The 18,874-nt window shown below is 28.6% G+C and overlaps 3 protein-coding genes and 1 pseudogene across 6 annotated transcripts; 3 read left to right on the top strand and 1 right to left on the bottom strand.

Annotated features, from left to right (window-relative positions):
- Positions 1-26: 26 nt before the first annotated feature.
- Positions 27-9,831, bottom strand: LOC145202548 (arylsulfatase B-like). 3 transcript variants are annotated; one of them, XM_080075526.2, is made up of 8 exons: positions 9,698-9,829; positions 8,444-8,603; positions 8,123-8,235; positions 7,365-7,526; positions 1,946-2,197; positions 1,620-1,764; positions 1,083-1,358; positions 27-893 (listed from the first exon to the last, which is right to left on the bottom strand). In XM_080075526.2, exons 1-8 carry the CDS (start codon positions 9,779-9,781, stop codon positions 568-570), a joined length of 1,518 nt encoding a protein of 505 aa, XP_079931652.2. In that variant the 5' UTR covers positions 9,782-9,829; the 3' UTR covers positions 27-567. The 3 variants fall into 3 exon arrangements, 2 of the variants coding, with proteins under 2 accessions (XP_079931652.2, XP_089937369.1); XR_016450580.1 differs by lacking the exon at positions 27-893 and having other exon boundaries at positions 1,104-1,358; positions 1,620-1,703; positions 9,698-9,831; XM_090081243.1 differs by lacking the exons at positions 8,123-8,235; positions 8,444-8,603; positions 9,698-9,829 and adding an exon at positions 3,067-3,143 and having other exon boundaries at positions 7,365-7,403.
- LOC145202486 (uncharacterized) lies at positions 4,033-6,692 on the top strand (annotated as a pseudogene). Its single transcript, XR_016450579.1, has 2 exons — positions 4,033-4,455; positions 4,564-6,692. The product of XR_016450579.1 is annotated as an uncharacterized LOC145202486 (transcript).
- Positions 9,832-12,298: 2,467 nt separating the features above from the next.
- Positions 12,299-14,591, top strand: LOC145180347 (uncharacterized). The gene is made up of 3 exons (XM_080055218.2): positions 12,299-12,882; positions 13,068-13,142; positions 13,336-14,591. The coding sequence occupies exons 1-3, from the start codon at positions 12,391-12,393 to the stop codon at positions 14,389-14,391; spliced, it is 1,623 nt and encodes a 540-aa protein (XP_079911344.2). The 5' UTR covers positions 12,299-12,390; the 3' UTR covers positions 14,392-14,591.
- A 218-nt stretch (positions 14,592-14,809) lies between these two features.
- LOC145180628 (uncharacterized) lies at positions 14,810-16,350 on the top strand. The gene is made up of 2 exons (XM_080055542.2): positions 14,810-14,971; positions 15,145-16,350. The coding sequence occupies exons 1-2, from the start codon at positions 14,915-14,917 to the stop codon at positions 16,081-16,083; spliced, it is 996 nt and encodes a 331-aa protein (XP_079911668.2). The 5' UTR covers positions 14,810-14,914; the 3' UTR covers positions 16,084-16,350.
- Positions 16,351-18,874: the final 2,524 nt, after the last annotated feature.

Raw genomic sequence — 18,874 nt, 5'->3', positions numbered from 1 at the left:
TCGATTCAAAAAATTTATGAAGAATAGAGCATTAGCATTTTTTTCTCTCTTTTTTTTCATTTTACACTAGAAAAAAATTTCATTTTACATTATACATTAACTATTTCTAAAAAATACAGTTTTAAAGTAAAATCACACACGCATTTATATTTCTTATGTTATTTGACAAAATATAAATCTGCGTTAACATATGTAAATAGGTGTGAAATTTAGGAGTAAAATGATAAGTAGGAAAAAGAATATGGCAAATTTTCATGTGTGGTGAACAAACCTCTGAAAAGTGAACACAAAAAGATATCATTTGCATTATCTAATATCTTACGATCAAAATAATTTTAAATGTTGAGTGAATGAATTAAGATAGTAGCAAAACTATTTAAACTGGAAATTACTTTTATTTACATAAATATTTTAAAAAAGAAATTTATATTGAAAATTGAAAAATCCACCAACGAATATAAAATTTTACACTATTTATACCAATAACAAAATGCATCGTTGGAAAATTTATACCAAAATTAAAAACATAATTGTAACACGAAATAACGCTTTAAGGAAAACTTTAAATTAGCTCAAAATCCAAGGTTGCCACACGCCGTTGTGTAATTTTGGATTGGCGAGAGGATCACGATAAGTATTTCGACGAGACGGTACCATGCTTTCATTGTAAAATTTTAACCGATTTAACATAAATTGATATATATGTGGATTAGAAGCTGATAAATCATGATATTCACAGGGATCATTTTTAATATTGAATAAACATAGGTTTCCGGTACTTCCGTCGCAGCTTCTAATTGTGGTAGGGGGCGGAGGACAGTATATATGGTAGTCTTGAATTTCATTGCTATCGTTTATTTCTGGTGGAGGATACCAACCATCATAAAAATGATCTACAAACGAAAATACCCTTCTTTCAAACATAAACCCTTTAAGTTATCTGAACTATCTGTATTTTTAAAAAAATTTTCTTTTTTATATAAAACAGAGTTGCTGAAAAAAACTAAAAAAAGGAAACCGAATTATTTGGATTCTAATAGAATTTATACCAACAATTAACAGATAAATATTTAAGATCATACTTTGGTTTACAATTTTCCAATCACCAACACGTAGTGCAGCATTCATATAAAGCAGAGGATCAATATTAATAAGGACTTCAGTTCGTGGAGAAGGTTCTTGCTTCAACAAAGTTTCCCACAAATTCATGCCATCAAGGTTTAATTGCGGAGTAGTGTCAATGCCAGCAGCATTGAGTAATGTAGGAAGCCAGTCAGTAATATGCATCAAATCATCCGAAATTCTGGAAACTTTAGAAAGCTCTTTGCTCCAAATACAAGCAGCCCCTCGAACTCCTCCTGATGAGAAGATAACATTGTTTACGTTAATATTGTGAAAAGAAATCTTTTATGAAGACATTACTTAAACCTAAACATTTTTTTAAATGTAAGTGTATTAAAAAAGTTTTTGCATGAATCTCATCATAAGCAACATCAATTATTATGATTGAGGTTGCTATTATTCCCTCTGTCCCAAAATACTGTTCTGACTTCATAAAAGACTTAGAATAGAAATCGGAATAGAATTTTGGGACAGAGGAATTATTACTTATTACCAACCTTCATAAACAGTTGTCTTTGCACCTCGCAATGGATAATTTGTTGCCCAATTCATATCCAATCCGTTTGCTGGACCACCATTATCTGATGTGAATATTATGATGGAATCATCAAGCATATTTTGCTTCAGTAACTCTGAAGTAATCTGAATTTCAATTGAACTAGCTTAACTCCTACTGTTAAGTTAATTAGCATTTAAGTTAGAGTTTTTACGTAATTGAAACCTTAAGCAGCAACATCTCAAGTTAGATTTTAAAACTAGGTTGATAAAGTCTAAAAGATAACAATTAACATTTTATAAAAATTAATTCCATAAAGAATCATACCTGTCCAATCCAATAATCCATAACACCCATCATCGCAGCATAATCTTGTCTTCCTTTATGTTTGATATAGGAGAATTTATTAATCCATTCTTGTGGTGCTTGCAATGGATCTTCTTCCAAATTTCCACTATGTACTGCTTGATAAGCAAGATAGAGGAACATGGGTTCAGAAGATTTGTGTTTACGAATCCTGTCTATTGCTTCCAAAGAGTACATCTCAGTACTATAATTTCCCCACTGATTATATACAACCTACAGAATTGACACATATATATTTTAAAATAATGCAATTTATGAAGTTGTATAAATCTAATTAAAAGCTACTAAGATATTTAATTATTAATGAAATTTTTTTTTCTGAAGTGAAAAAAGGAAAACCATAACCAAAAGTATGTAAAAATAATTCATAAAAGTTTCAGTGAAGTCATTAGATAAACTACAAAAATCGAGTATAAAGAACAAACTCCAATTCAATGAGAATGTTTTGCAATTTTAAAGCTTGAAAAAAGTCAGGGAATCAAAGGAGAAGGAGAAAAAGATATGGTACTAGCTTCAAAGGTTTCCAGGGCAGAAAAAAGATAAGCAGCTATTTTGAAAACAGCTTGCAAACAGCATTTAGAGAGATTAAACAAGTTATCTGTTTTGCAATCTTTCATTGGTAACAGTGATCTTACACTGATAATCAATATGTCTGGATTACTAAAAATACTAAAAAGAGTAAAAATAAACATCTTTTCCGCAGCTGAACACAACAATTTTATTGCGGCATTAAGTAGAATTAAGTGACAGAAAATTACTTTATACACTAGCTACAGTTGCTAACAATTTAGGAAAAAATGTAGAAAAACATGAATGGCATCATGAAAAAAGTACCATCATTAAAAAATATCAATAAGAAGTAATATCAACTTTTCCCCTTTGTAGTGTACTAGGATAGAAATCTCCTCTGAAGAATCACTAGAGAGGGTTTAATTGATAGTAATCCATCTTCTTGATGTTCTGAAATAATAAACCAGTATTTTTGAAGCTCTTGTGATTAGATACCACAACAATCAATAGCGACAATAAAATGGAGCTTGTGAACAAAAACTAAAAAAGATTGTTTAGTTTGTTTCACTCACATATCAAAACTTGTCTCATCTCTTGTCTTCTCAGAGCCCACATCATCAGGTGAAAACACTGCCAACTCCTAACATTTCTAAAAAATTTAGACAAATATAAATCCAGAAAGCTATGAAACAGGTCAACGAGGTTGCAAAACCCATAATAAATTACCAACATCAAATGGTTAACTGACAATATTCTAAAAAAATTAAAAAATCAGTTGAATTGAAAAATTGGATGTGGTATCTATCACTGAAATCTCTTAAGCCTCAAATCAGTTTTTTTTCTCTCCTTTAAAATTTAATTGATGCTGGATGGAAGAAGTTTTGCAGCAAACCATCAATTTGCTATAAATTATTTAGGGAACAATCAAAACAGAGATGATTCCTTGAGTTAGACATTACGTTTATGGAAGTTCCTTTTATGGAAATTCCTCATTGAATTTTTTATGGAAATTCCTCTTTGTAGTGTGAGATTTATGGTACCAAGGTCTATCCATCATGACAGGTGGATGGCAAATGCTTTCACTCTAAATTTAGATATTAAGAGGACAATTTAAACAACTAAATGTGAGAATGCTGTGCATATAATCTAGTCATACGTGGTATATAAGTTAAGAACTTGACTCTTTGGTATTTTTTGATTAGAGGTACCAACAGAATCCAAACAAGTTCAGAGAAAGCTACAAAACAGTCTGTGAAACCGTTAACCAGCTAAAAGAATATGACAGTACTAAGAGAATTGTTGCTTCAACTAAGTTCTACACTTTTACAGCTTTTTTTTTTTTTTTTACATGTTTTAAAACAAAAAAATAACTTAAGGACCACCCTAATGTACATTAGGCAGGTCCGTTTTTAGGGGTCGAAAAAACTATAACTTTGCCACTTTATTTTCCCATTCTACGTTGATATACAAGACTTTTTCTAAAAAAATTTTTGAAAAATTTTAAATTTCCTGACCTCCCTTGGGGTTTGAATATTTTATATTTAGTACATTTTTTGGTGAATTTTTTTTTTTTAATTTGCTCTGCCGGACCTACGCGGAGTTATAACCACAGCGAGCAATAATTTATTTAATAAAACTGCGCTGCGTTTGTAACTTTTTAAATTTAAAATGGCAATATCAACACGTTCAAATACTGAAATATATTTATTAGGACAAACCCACGAAATTGATTGCAGAAGTTTGCCTACAAAAGGCGACGTTTTAAGATATTTTTATCACTGCTGCAGATTACTAAATTTCAATAAAAATAAAAAACACACCGAAATTATATCCTGCCCTCTTGATATAAATCACGAGCTGCTTTGTAATGATAAAACATGTCAGCCCAAATGCGTTGTTTCTGCTCTTAGAAAACCGTGGCTTATGGGTGGTATACCACACATTAGTTGTAGAAGTATTAGGTAGCTATCGATTTAAATAATATTCATAGTTTATTACATAATTATTGATAATTATTGATATAAAAATTTAAGCTAAATGACAAATAAAAATTTGTTAATTTATTTTAGGGAAAATGTTTCCAAGTTAATATATCATCACAAGAAAATGGTATCTTATCGTTCAAAAAAAACGGAAACACAAAAGCTCCATGAAAATAATTTTTTGGCATTAGAAAAAGAATTGTTTGACATAGGGCACCCAAAACTTTATGAAATAATTGAAAAATATAGAATTCGATCAAAAGATGCAAAAGAATGCGATATTTTGTTTTATGAAGACCAAAAAACTGCAAGAACAATGGTAATTGACAAAATAGACAAAAAATATCAAAAAGTTTATTCCAACAGAGAGTTTCGCAAAAGGAAAGCCAAGGAGTTTGAGCAAATGGAGGAATCTACCACAAAAAACTCAAAGTTAAAACAATTTTCACCAAATAGCAATTGTATTAATGGAAATCAAGAGTTATTTTTGTTACAAAATTTTGATATAATAGCTATGATGAAATTGATAAATAATCAACTAACATAAAACGAAATAAAGTGACAGTAACAGTAGATATTGATGAACTTATTAAAAAAACTTCAACATTTTGTGGGCATTTTGGAGTGTCTGTTGGAGTACAGACAGGATTATTAATATTATTTTTAAGATGTGGAAATATCAATCTTAATGAAGTAAAACTTTCAAAGACAAAAGTAGAAAAAATAAGAAAAGATTTATATTTAAGTGAATCAGAATTAGTTAAAGAAAAAATAAAATAAAAATGTAAAAATTGTAATTTAATTTTGCACATTGATACAAAAAAAGTTACGGCTTTAAATGAAGACTATATTTCTGAAGTAAATGAACGTCTAGCTATTGTTGTTACAAGTCCAGACTGGGATTTAAATACAAATGGAAAGCAACAGGATGAGCTGCTAGGCATAGTTGAATGTCAATCAGGAAAAGGATATGATCAAGCATTGGCATGTTTTAATGTTATAAAAAAGTTTGGAATTGAAAGCCTTATAATTGGAATTTGTGCTGACACAACAGCATGTAACACTGGTTGTAATAAGGGTTGTATAAGTATTTTAGGAGAACTTTTAAATCGACCTCTGTTAAGGCTTCTTTGTAGAAAACATTCTCAAGAACGACATATTTTACATGCAATAAATGCAATCACTAAAACAGAAAGCAAAGGTCCATCAAAATCTATTTACACGAGATTCAAAGCTGCTTGGCCAATGAATTATGAAAATGTTCAAAAAAATATGGATCAGTTATCAAAGTTTCCGTGGTGCAAAGTTAGTGGAACTCCATTAGAAGATATGGCTAAAAAAAGTTTATCTTTTTGCAAAAAAGCTTTGGAACTTCATACTTTCCCCAGAAATGATTATAAACATCTGTGTCAATATGTCATTGTTTTTCTGGAAGGGAGGCAGTTCCTGGATTTATTATACACAAACCAGCTGCTGAACATGAAGCTAGATTTATGGCAGATGCTTTATACATTTTGGCAATGAAGCTTACTCAACCAATCATAAAGTTTTTAACCCTAGAGGAAGAAATAGTATTTTCAAAGGCTGCAATATATGTAGCTTCAGTTTATGCAAAAAACTTTCTCCAATCAAGTCAAACTGCTTCTGCTGCTCATAATGATTTGTGTACGGTTAAGGAGATGATAAAAATGAAAGATTTTGATGCTGATGTCCCTCAAGCTTTTATTTCAAGCTATCTTAGACACAGTCATTATCTTTCTGAAGAAACAGTTGTCTTTTGTTTATTTGATAAAAGTCTTGACAATAAAATTAAAGAAAAAGTTGCTCAGCAGTTGTTAAAAACAAATTTACCTGAAGTCTTTAAACTTAAAAAGTTTAAGCCTGTAGAAATAAATGAAAATTCAGAACTTAATGATTACGTTGGTCAAAATTCTTGGCTAATATTTAAAATAGTTCCTTACTTACCAAATTGGTTAGAAAGTCCACCTGATTTGTGGACTCATGATTCTGATTATAAAAATATGCAAAGGTTTATAAAGAGATTAGTTTGTGTCAATGACTGTTGTGAAAGAGCTATTAAATTGGTAAAAGACTTTATTGATTCAACAATTAAAGAGGAAAAGTTACAAGATATTTTACTGGTTTTGAAGGAACACAGAGTTAATTTTCCATTTTATAAATGTAACTGGTCCAAAGAAATACTTAATAAATTGTAAGAAAAGTTTTTATAAGAAAAATTTAACTGAATTTTTATGTATATTATTTACAAAACGTGTTTGTAAAACCTTTAGTCAAAGTATTCTACATTTTTAACAGTTTACTTTAATTTATCTTTATTAAGTACAATATTTGGATTACTTATTTAACAAACTTATTAAATGCAAATTTTATTAAGTTTTTTAATGAATATTTAAGAGTATTTAGATAAATACACAATTAAAAACATAGTAAAAACCAGGTCTTTAAAAAGAAACCAGGTCATGTTTCAAAATGTGTTATCTCGAGAAATTTTAAATATTTTAAGCTCAAATTTTATACGAACCTTCCTAATAGTAGAGCCAACTCACCCCAAAAAAAAATTATTAGTTTTGTTGGTCTTTGATCCAATTAAGATAGCAATTTAACGAAAAATTGGTCAAAAATGACTTTTTTAAAAATATTCAAACCTTCAGGGAGATCAGGAAAATTGAAATATTTTTAAAACTTTTTTTGGAATGGTCTTGTATATCAACGTAGAATGGGAAAATAAAGTGGCAAAGTTATAGTTTTTCCAACCCCTAAAAACGGACCTGCCTAATGTACATACACAAATACATATACAGACACACACATATATAACCACATGTGTACTAAAAATGTCAAGATTTTATACTTTTTGTAAATCTTACTTGACTTGAAGATGTTGTATCATGATGTAAGTCTAAACCCCACCATCCATTTGAAGCTAAAGAATGGTCCCAATAATCTGCTTGACCTCCATAAAACCCATAGAAGGAATCAAAACCACGATAAGTAGGAGTGTACTCTTTAGAAAAAAATCCCAAATGCCACTAAAGCAATTTAACAAAAGATTGTCATTGGTTGCATGAATAAAAGATTTTGATAAGACAAATATAGGCATTTCAAAATAATAGATTGCGCTGAATAAAATTTAAAAAACAGCAAGCTAAATATAAAACTAAAAATTTTAAAAGGTTTTTTGTGAATATTTTAATTCTGATCAATTGTTATCAAATGCATTTTCTCTATGCACAGTTAGGACACACTGTAAGGATTTTATATGCCAAACAATAACAAAAAGAACCCTTTCAATTGGTAGCTTTATAGAATATATAGAAATATTGTGATATATTCTTCATCCATAGTTCTGATTTCAAAATAAAATTGTTCGTATTTTGTACATTTTATACATTATATACATTACATTAAATTACATGTAAATACATCAAATTACATGTAAATAGTTGTTAATACCATAACTATAGTTTTAGACATTAGAAGGTCTCAAGGTAAAGTAAGTATACAGCAAAATAATCTAAAATTTCACAAAGGTTATGAGATAAAAAAGAATGTTAAGTCTTGTAGATTTCTAAATTATGCACTGAAGAGACTATTGTTAAGTTAAAATATCTTAGATGATAAATACCTTGCCAATGGCATGAGTTTTGTAGCCAGCAGTTTTCAGATATTGTGGTAGAAATTTTTCATCTAGACTTACACCCCAAGCATTTGCTGCATATATTGTGTCACTCTGCATACCTGAACATTACCAGAAATAAGCAAAATTATCTTGATATAAAAAATCTAAAAACAACGAGGTTTCAAACTTTTTACAGTATTAGAAAAGTCTATCTTTCAAGTGATATTATTTACATAACTTTCTTAACTTTTAAATACTTTAATTGGTATTTAACTTATTGATATCAATAATCATAATCAATACAAACTGTATACATATTTAAATTACCTGTATGGATGGGATACCTGCCAGTCATGATTGCACTTCTTGATGGAGTACAAAGCGGCAAAACATAATAGTTATTAAGAATAATGCCATCATTTGCAAGTTTATCAATATTTGGAGTTGGTATTTGTTTAGAACCATGAAAACTAACATCATTGAAGCCCTGTTCAAAATACAAAAGCAACATTTAAGTTAACTTTACATTTAATATTATATTTATTGTTCATAATAATTTACATAAGTTTCGATTCCAAAAAGCTATAAGTATACAATTTATGAAATAATAAATGGTGACACTCATTTTGACACTAAAGTACAATAATTTTCATTTTTTTAATTTTGTTACAGGCAACTAGCTATGCAAAAAAAGTTATTTTTTTGAATCAATTATTTAGGTTTTAAAATTAAACGAAAAAGGAAAATGCTGTTGAATTATCCTTTTTATTTATTACAAAAAAATATTTTAAACTAATGAATACATTTTAGTTTTGATTAATTTAGTTTTGATTAATTTAAAAAATTCTAACACATTATTAGTTTTAAAACATTTAATTTACTAAATGCATTACTATTACTTAAATGACAAGTTTAATTGAATTAAAAATTGCCACAGAAGAAATGTTAAAAAGTTTAACATTTAAAGCACCCTCCTTTAGTTTAATTACAGAAAAGAATTTGCCTTAGCATTAACTCAGCCAACTTCAAGCACATCTTATGAGACACCTTTCATTAGTACTCATACAAGTCATGCTTTACTTCCTCAATTAATCAAGTTTGGCAAACATACAAAAATCCTTGTGAGAAAAACATCGCCACAAGTGCAGAGCCATCACCTCTTATCACTATTTGCTGCAAATATCATGTTGAACACTTTCCACTTGCAAAACTTTTGAGGTATATACTTTAATTGTAGTTGAAGACCTAAAAGTTTTGGATTCATCACTCAAAATTTTGGATTCATCAAACTACCTTTCCCCAATATCAACAGCTTAATGCGATCTATTATAGGTTACTATTTTATCATTTGAATCATTTTTTATTTTCAATAAACAGAAATTTTGTACTGAAAATTCCATACTTGATTGAATTTTTTTAAATATTTTTTTCTCTTATTATATTTGAAATTGAAGAATGAAGGAATTTTGTTAACGAAACTTTTTTATGAGATTAAATTCATTACTCCAATAAATACAAAAAAAAAAAGCTCTCTGTAGTATTACCTTCAGTTATCTAGGCATTTATAAAATTCTTGCTTACCATATCATCAGCAACAATCATGATAATATGGGGAGACTTGCAATTAACCAGCGATAAAACACAACATAATAGGAAATATTTCATATCTTATAGTCTTTCTCTTCAAACTTAAAATGAACAGTTTTTTCAATGATATTTTTTAAAAAACAAATTTCTTTTTTAAACATATTAAGATAAGTCACATTCTTCACTTTAAAATTTTTAAACAACTTAAATCTTTTTAAATAAAATAAAATTAACCAAAACTAAAGACATTATTTAACTTATACACCCAACAAAAACACAAAAATACACTATTCAATTATACAAACAATTAAGCACTATTCCTGAGGTTGAAAATGTCACATAAGAAAGCCCATTAATTTTGTAAATCCTAAAAACTTGAATGAATGCAGACTACAAAAATCATATATATCAGAATATAAAAATTAATATTTTTGTAAATCATTGAAAAAATCATCTCTTGCAATCATTGATCATCTCTTGCAATTTACTCAACCTTCTAACTGCAACACATAAACATTAGTAATATTTAATGGTCATAGAAGTCATATAAAGGATATAAAAATTGTAGCCACTAAGTGATTGATCATTTAGAATGCAGCCACTGGATGGATTTTTTTAAAAAAGAAGCTTATGTTGGCAAATTGTGCTGAACAGTGGTGTAATATATAGTGGCTGCTTTAGAGAATTTTGTAAATCAGAAATTTATCTTTTCAATCGCCTCATCTTCACAGATGAAGATGTTTTAGCAGCAGAAGAAACATCCAGTAATACATTAATTATAGAGTGCACCATAAGTTCCTGAAATAAACCAAGACCACTCAATAACAAATACATCTCAACCACTATCAATTATTCAGAAGCTATACAACCACTATTAAAAGCAGCAGGAAACTACCAGGCCAACATAATTATAACTTAAAGTAAAAAGAATCCAGAATTCTAGTAACTAAAGCATTAGCAAAACTACTTGACAAGTCTGCAAGTAAAACATCAATATTAAAAAGAAAATCTGTTCAGCATGACACTATAGTCACCAGTTCATCATATAGTACAATGAAGTTTGAGAAAGAAAAGTGAAATGCAAAAACGAAAATTTCTACAAAAGAAAGAAGTTGTGGTTAAGCAGCGCAAATTAATATAATAATTCTAATGTAATAATCTATGAAGAATAAAACAAAGTATGGCATACAAAACTTGGTAAGTTTTATAAACAGTAGGGCACTTTAAATTTCAAACTATAAAACATTTTTAAGCACAATTTGTTTCACAAATTCTAGATTTTCGGTGCACCTAGGTTCCATTAGCAAACATTTCTATTAAATTACATTTATTCATAAATGCAAAAAGATTTAAGGATGGATTTTTATTGTTATTATTTGTAGTAAGCAAACAACTTAATTTTTAAGCAGTTTTAACCGGTCTCAATATATAAATTTATCATTTTTTACTATAACCATTCATACTTAAACTGCATTTACACTTGTCTACATTTTTTATTTTAATTTTCAAGCTGTTTTAAGTCATTATGTTCAAACTGAAAGAGTTGATATTTTGCATGATAATACCAATCTAATTATTTTAACAATGATTCACTAGTAAAAACGCAATTTTCATAATTTTTATTTAATCACTATTTCGATGTCCTGTGTTTTAAAACATTTTTACTCACACGAAAATTTTGTGTTGGAAATTTAAAATTTAGCTTACTGTTTAATAATTCCGTATTATTGTTTATTTCATTAAAGAAGAGCTAGACCCCCTCTGCCCTATATCCGTCTTTTTTTTTTTTTGCAGAGTAAAGGTTTTCTTTATTATGCTTCGAACTTAGAAAAAAAAAAACTATAATAACATTAATCTTTATTAAACAAATCCAAAACTTTCAGAAATAACTAGCTTCCGCTAAAATCTTTGGTTTCCTAAAGGAAATGGATGAGACAATTAGGTCTGTTTTAAAAATCAGATGATAGAATTGATTTTTCGCTAAATTTTTTTCTCGAAATTTTGCGGGTGTGATAAAATCGAGTATTTCTGAATCTCATAATTTGGGCCTCTTGTGACTCTTCAGATTATGTTTCAATCGGTAGTTGAAATTACTCTGGTATTTGATATGCTGTAATATCTTGTTTGAAGTTAAAAGCTTTTCAAATAGAAGTAAGTTTTTCTTCATTAGTTTTTGAAATTTGCAGAAATTCATGTGATTTTGGGTTTTTCTTGATAACATGTAAATAATTTTCGTGTGCTTTCATTCGTAATTTCCTTTCTAATCTAATTTTATAAATTCACTAACACCTTAGATACTTCAAAAAAAGAGTACTAGACCTAACGTAAATGAAAAAAGCTCAGGCGCTTATTCGATTTTTGATTTGAACTAATTCTTTATGACGGCCTATTTTCCGCTTTTTTCTCTTCATTTTTGATTTAAAACTATATGGACTACACGAGTTAAGGACTTGGTGAATCATGCATTTTTATGTAACTTTCAACCAAAAGGTGAGCGCTTATTCGAGGATCAACTCTAACCTGTTTCTTCTTCTTAAAATTTTTAAAATGTATTCATTTTCCCCCGGCATACTAATCTTAACGGCACTTTTTTAGTTATAATAGGGAAGCTGATATTACATGGCTTCTTTTTCAATTTCAATTCAGCCAATTACTTACAGTTTAGCACTGATAAACTAAAACTCAAAATGGCTAATATTTCAAATTCATTAAATCCAGAGCAAAAGAGTCCCTCTTTAGTTCTAAACAAAGATTTTGCCAATAATGTTATAAAACGATATCATTATTTTAACGAAGCTAAAACAGAAAGAGATACAAAGTCTCATCGCAAATTTGAAAACGTAATTCGTAAACAGCATACTCATAAAAAGTTAAGCCTTTCTGAAAAAGCTACAATGTACAGTGATTTTGTTGCTGAAGCAAATAATGATAACTTTGCTAAGATTGAATTAAACAAAGCGAAAAAAGATAGAAAGATAATATTGCCATTTCAACAAGTGCAAAAGCTGATTTATGATGCTGCAAAGTTCAATTATGAACACGAGGAAGATGATAAGTTTCAAGAGTCAAAACAAAATCAAAATGTTATTAACACTACCATAATCACTAATGCAAATAAAAAACCATTACGTAGAAGTAGAATCAATGTGGATAAGACCATGCTTACAAATTACTTGAAGGTATTTATTGCATATTAAATTCAAACACTATTAACTATATAATCTAGGAAATGCTCTAAAAGTTTATGTCTAAATTTCTTTTATCCTTACATGGTTTGCTTAGTTTAAGCTTATCAAAGTTCCTTATATTTGCAACTTACCTAAACTTTCATACTCTAATCATAGATACTTTTATCTAATCTTAGCACACCACTGTGCATAATCGTTTGCAAGAAGAAGAAGAAATGTGGGAGCAGCATACTATTCAAAAAAAGCGAAAGGTATAGAATTATCTGCAGATACTTATCAGCTACTTAAAGTTTTTATGAAATGTTTTTTACAATTATGGTTTTCTGATAATGAATAAAAAAATAAAGTAACTAACACAAAGCTACTAACCAAATTGAAAATCAGAGTATTTCTGAGACTATATCAACAGCATTGCTAGATAATTATTACATTTTGTTCTTTTAGATTTCGTCTTTAACATCTGCAAGTGCTAAAAGGGCAAACAGTATAAGTGGTTCAATGTATGCTGATAAAGAAGAAAATCATACAAAGCCAACTCAAATTGCAGGCACTAAAATGGTTAACAATTTTGGTAAATATACAAAAAAACTTCTAAAGGCTAAAGAGAAGGATCCCAACAGGTGGAATAATAGTGGTTTCAAAGAACTTTATGCAGATGAGCTCAAGAAATCAAGAAAATCTTCTCGTCATTTAAATGAATCAATATCATTTTCTGACAAAAATACATCAGATGAAGAATGGGAAGAAAATCTTTCTGGACAAGTAAAAAAAAATATCTGCATTAATAGAAGTCTACATAGAAAAGTTTACATAGCCAAAAAAGAAAGAATTTTAGATGAAATAAAAAATAAATCATCTGTTGAAACATCTTATGTAAAAACTGTTCAAAATGGTGATAGCAAACAAAGTAGTAAGAAAAGATCTTATGTTGGTGTGTTGCATTCAGATTTAAAATTTAAAAATATAAGAAAAAGAAAAAGTGATACAGATAAATGGGACCATCAAGGTTTCAACTCTCTAAATAATGAATTAAAGAGTGAGGTGGACAGCTCATCATCACAACGCATAAAAAGTTTAGCAGTAGTAAAACCAACCAGCATTCCAGTTATTGATTGTTCTTCAGATGTAGAAGTAAAGAACCACAATTATAAGACAAATAAGGTTGAAAAAAATAAATTAGAAGTAAGCTGTGATACATTAAAAAGTACTATTCATGGAGACCTAAAAAAAAGTAAAAAACGAATAGTTTTAGAAAGTGCACTTAGGAAAATCAAAAACCAAACTAAAGATAGAGAAAATATAGATGTTTTAAAATCACAAGAAAGTTCTTTTAGTGATTCCTCTCAAAGTAGCATCAGTAGCAGTTCAAGCAGTGATTCAAGTTTGACATCAAGCTCTTCTGATCAAAATTATTCAAAGTCAAAGAAACTGAAAAAGAAATTATCAAAGCATAAAACAACATTTTCAGATTATGATAGTGATTGTTTACCTAAAAAATGAGATACTTGGTTTATGTATATTAAGGATAATATAGACTCTATTTCTAGTTTTTTAAACTTTTATATAAAAAGAAGTCATATATTAGAATTATTTTTATAATACTCAACTTTTTTGATGAAAAGTTTGCAGAACAAAAACAAAACGTTAAATGATTTCTCCTATTTGTATTTCATTAACCTGAAATATATCAAGTTTGATTAGTTGCTGGTAAATTATTCTTTTACATAAGTATATTTTCTGTTGTGATATATTCTTTTAAATACCAGTTGAGTAATGAGAATAATAGTGTCAATAAAGTATTATGTACTACAATACTTAGTAAAATATTGTAAAACTCAGCTGCAGACTCTGTAATAGTTAGCAATATCATTTTATTTTAGTTTTGTACATTCTAAACAGCATTCTACAAATGAAGCATACATAATCAATTTATTCTCAGTAATCTTATGTTATTTTATGGCAGAAATATAACTCTATGCAGTCTTCTTCTTTAAGATTACAATTACTAATTTAAAAAAAAAGTATGAATGAAAAGCAACACCTTTTATCAAGTGAAGAGCAAGCAGGAGATGAGTTTGAGGTATTAGTAATTTTTTTAACTCTTTTTTTAGCTGGTGAAATATAGTTAACATGATTTATGTAATAGGACATGTGTTTATGCAGCATTTTATTCTTTACAAACAATTTGATTTTTAAAATTGTAAGTAAAATGCTTAACTGTAAATCTCATAAGCGTAATGTCCAATTTTTTAGACTTCTGGTATGGAAGTAACAGTTGAAAAAACATCTGAGTTTATTTCTGTAATAAAAGCAGTTAAGGACCACACTCAAATCATTTTGCAATTGCAAGAGCGTTTAAGTAATGAATTAAACAAAAATATGCTTTTAACATCCAAACTAGACTTACTAACTCAAAAGTTTGACTCTTTTCAGTCACAGTATGTTTTTGAAATGACAAAAAAGAATAATGAAATAGAAAAGTTAGAACATGCTTTTGAAGCCCGCCAGGAACTTCAAAATTCAGTTATAGATGAGCTAAAGTTACAAGTCCAAAGTTTACGGAAAAAAGTTGAAAAATCAATTGATGTGAGTACTGATCCTTCTAAACTAATTGAGTTTCATGATGAAATTTCAAAAAAATGTCTTCGCAAAAATTCTAATGATAGTTCAGGGTCAAGTTGTTCTAGTGCCCTTATTCTTCCCCGTTTACCAACTGTGTATAGGGGTGAAACTGTGTGGAGAATAAATTCATTTTCAAAAAAATTAAAGAAGATTTCAGCTGGTACGTATGATGAGCCAAGTCGGTCAGAGCCATTTACTGCTGGTGCACATGGCTATAGGCTTTCATTATGGGGTTATTTAAATGGACGAGGTAAAAGTTCAGGAAAGTATTTATCACTGTTTATACGTGTCTTAGCAAGTGAAGTTGATGCAATTTTACCATGGCCAATTAAACCTTGTTATACTTTTTGTTTGGTAAGTCAAGATCCAGATCCTAGTAAGCGATTAGATTTTGTTCGAGTTCGAGATTTATCAGTGAAGCATAATGGGATTAGTAGACCTCAAAAAGATGATAAATCTTATATTGTTGGTTTTGATGACTTTATTCTTCATGAAGAATTGGAGAAGAAGAACTTTTTAGTTGACGATACATTGTTTATAAAGTGCAATGTTGAAATTTCTCAAGTTTGATCATTTTTAAGAATTATTTATGAAACATTATTTAAACATTGGATGCAAATTCACATTTGTTGTGTCAATTTTTACAGAGACTATAAGCCATCTTTTTTAATGTGACGTATTTTATATAAAAACATTTTACAATTGTATGCTACTAAAAAATTTAAGGTTTAGTAATTTTTTTTTTTTTACATTTTTCTTATTTTTATTTAATCTTATTTTTTTGTGTTATCAATATGTATATTTTTTCTTTAATTTATTTTTGGTCAACAAAAAAAAGAACCTAGAGATTAGTAGTAGGAAATCTCGCAGTAACTTGATGTTTTATTACGTTCTTCATAGTGAATTTATTTTTACTAATGTATATATATAAATATAAAATTATATTTTTATTTTGGTTTCTGCTGATGTTTCTTATCTTAAATTGGAAATAATCTTAAAGAGAAATAAATATTAAATAAAATTAAAATTTTTTTTTTATAATTTTATGCAGCATTTTAAATATTGGAAATAAATTGTAAATTTATTTTTTACTTACTGACCGCACCACAATGGGAAATTGTGCAGACAAAAGTCAGAAAAGTCATATCTTCTAAATTTGAATTTGAAATTTTCATTTGATTAAGGACACTTTAAAAAAGAAAAATACAAAATATAAAATTTCTTGGAAATGCCGCTATAAAAAAATAAAGTGTCAATGTCAAAGCTTTTGGTCAAATTCATGTCAAAGTTTACAAAAGATCGATTTTTAATGTAGCATTTTAGTATCTAATCTAATTTTTTTTCTTAGAAATATATATCGTTGCAAAGACCTTAAGTCTACTTTTCAAAAATCATTTCTAAAATTTTGAAAATTTCACCGAAAGTTCAAAATTTGACAATTTCACCGAAAATTTAGTCCAAAGTCACTAAATTTCAACTTGTAAAAAAGATTGCGTTGTAAGACTAAGTGCCCTCCGCATACTGTCGGAAGAACTTTCTGGTTCACATTCCCAAGTAGAAATGACAGCAATTTTGGTAGACTAAGTCCTAAGTTTTTCTACTAATTCATTGTTACTTCCAAGAAACTGCACGACCTGAACACTAAAATTGGTGCCATTTCTACATTACTATGGCTTCATGATGAACATTCATCTTTGTTCTACCATTTGTGTTAAATTTAGTTTTGTCCTTCCTCTACCTCCAATTTATGCAACTTAAACATTTTTATTGTTGTAAAATATTTACAAGTATTATAAAAATGTAAATGAGTGTGTATTACAATCTCCCTATTTTGTAGGCGTATATCAACCATAACTAAAAAAGATGTTTCTAATACTAAATTTTTTTATAACTTTGTTTCATAATGCATAATTTCATAGTACGTAATTTCATTAACAACCTTTTGATTTTTGTCCGCGCGGTTGTATGTGACTTTCCCACTGTGCGCTCAAAGTTGGAATGTTTGCTGTAAACAAATTTAAAACACATTCATGTTAAATATGAAAATAAATAAATTTAAAAAAATTATAAAAAGTATGTAAGTCTTGCAGGTTTAAATTATAGGTTAAAGTAACTAACTTTTAAAAAGTTATAAAAGTTGAAAAAAAAAAAAAAAACATTTCTTCAACTTGGGTTATACCCAACCCTAAATAGAAACGATGATAGACATGACTTTTTAAGTAAAGGTGGAAAACTCCAATAAAGTAAATCATCATTTTGAAAAATTGAGAACCTATGGATATCTCAGATTTAAGTTTAAAAAGTTTACAGACTTGAAAAGCAACAAGGAACTTGCGAAGATGTTTAAAAGCACAGTAAACCTATATCTTTTTGAAAGAACAGATGAAATGACTGTTTTGGAAAAATATCTCTAAGCAGAATTATCTAATGCAGGTAATTGTTTCGGAAATTTGTCCTAAAAATTTCTGAAGCAGTCGTTACCATAAAGGATATTTCATCTCTTTTTTAGGGAGTGCTTTTAAGGCTAAGGTTTTTCAACAAGTTTTCTCTAACTAAGTCAGGTAAGATGTAGAAGAGAACTTGAGAAAATTAGTTGTATGCATGCAAGTTATTAAGCTAAAGCCCTAATTTTTCACTGGACAGAAATGGTTTTTTAAAAGTGTAACATGTAACAAGAAGGAGTTTTCTTTTCTTTTTTATGAACACGGAACATTTTATATATAGACTGATATCCATTTAACATACGGCGACAGTTTTGTTCGTACTTTTTTGTGAATAATAATTTGGTTTGGGAACTAAGTGGTTTTGAACAATCATTATACCTATTGGGCATCGCTAATTCTTTTATCTGATACGATTTCATTTTGCCCTCTTACATGTGAAGATTCCAATGGATAAACAGGCAGTCACGATTTATTGTTTTTTGGGTAACTTTAAATTGCCCATAGCCTCTTATTCAACTTTTAATTTCAAAATTTCATTAATTGATATATCGAGTTTATTGCACTGATCTCTATAATAACTGGATAGCGCAACTCCGAACAAAACTTCTTATATTTTGACGCCAAAATCGCCATAATGGAAAGCCCCAAAAATTTTAATCCTGTAAGCTTTAAGCTCTGTTTTTCGGCTTATCGTTTTATCGCTTTATCGCACATATCAGATTTCAGCGTTCTGGGGCTTTCCAATATGGCGATTTTGGCGTCAATTTTGATATTAGAAATGCGCTATCCAGTTATTATAGAGATCAGTGGTTTATTCATTATAAAAAAGATTTAAAAATTTGCCATATTTTTTAAAACCGGTTAAACTTTCTGTGTCACTTTGCTTATTCTCCTCCTCTGCCGTGCAGAAATGAGTT

This window comes from Hydra viridissima, unplaced genomic scaffold, assembly GCF_058129835.1.
Source record: "Hydra viridissima isolate aposymbiotic clone 2 unplaced genomic scaffold, HvirCarnegie_v1 scaffold_3, whole genome shotgun sequence".
NCBI lineage: Eukaryota > Metazoa > Cnidaria > Hydrozoa > Anthoathecata > Hydridae > Hydra > Hydra viridissima.
Note: the sequence above shows the minus strand (reverse complement) of the source record. Positions and strands in the feature narration are given on the sequence as shown.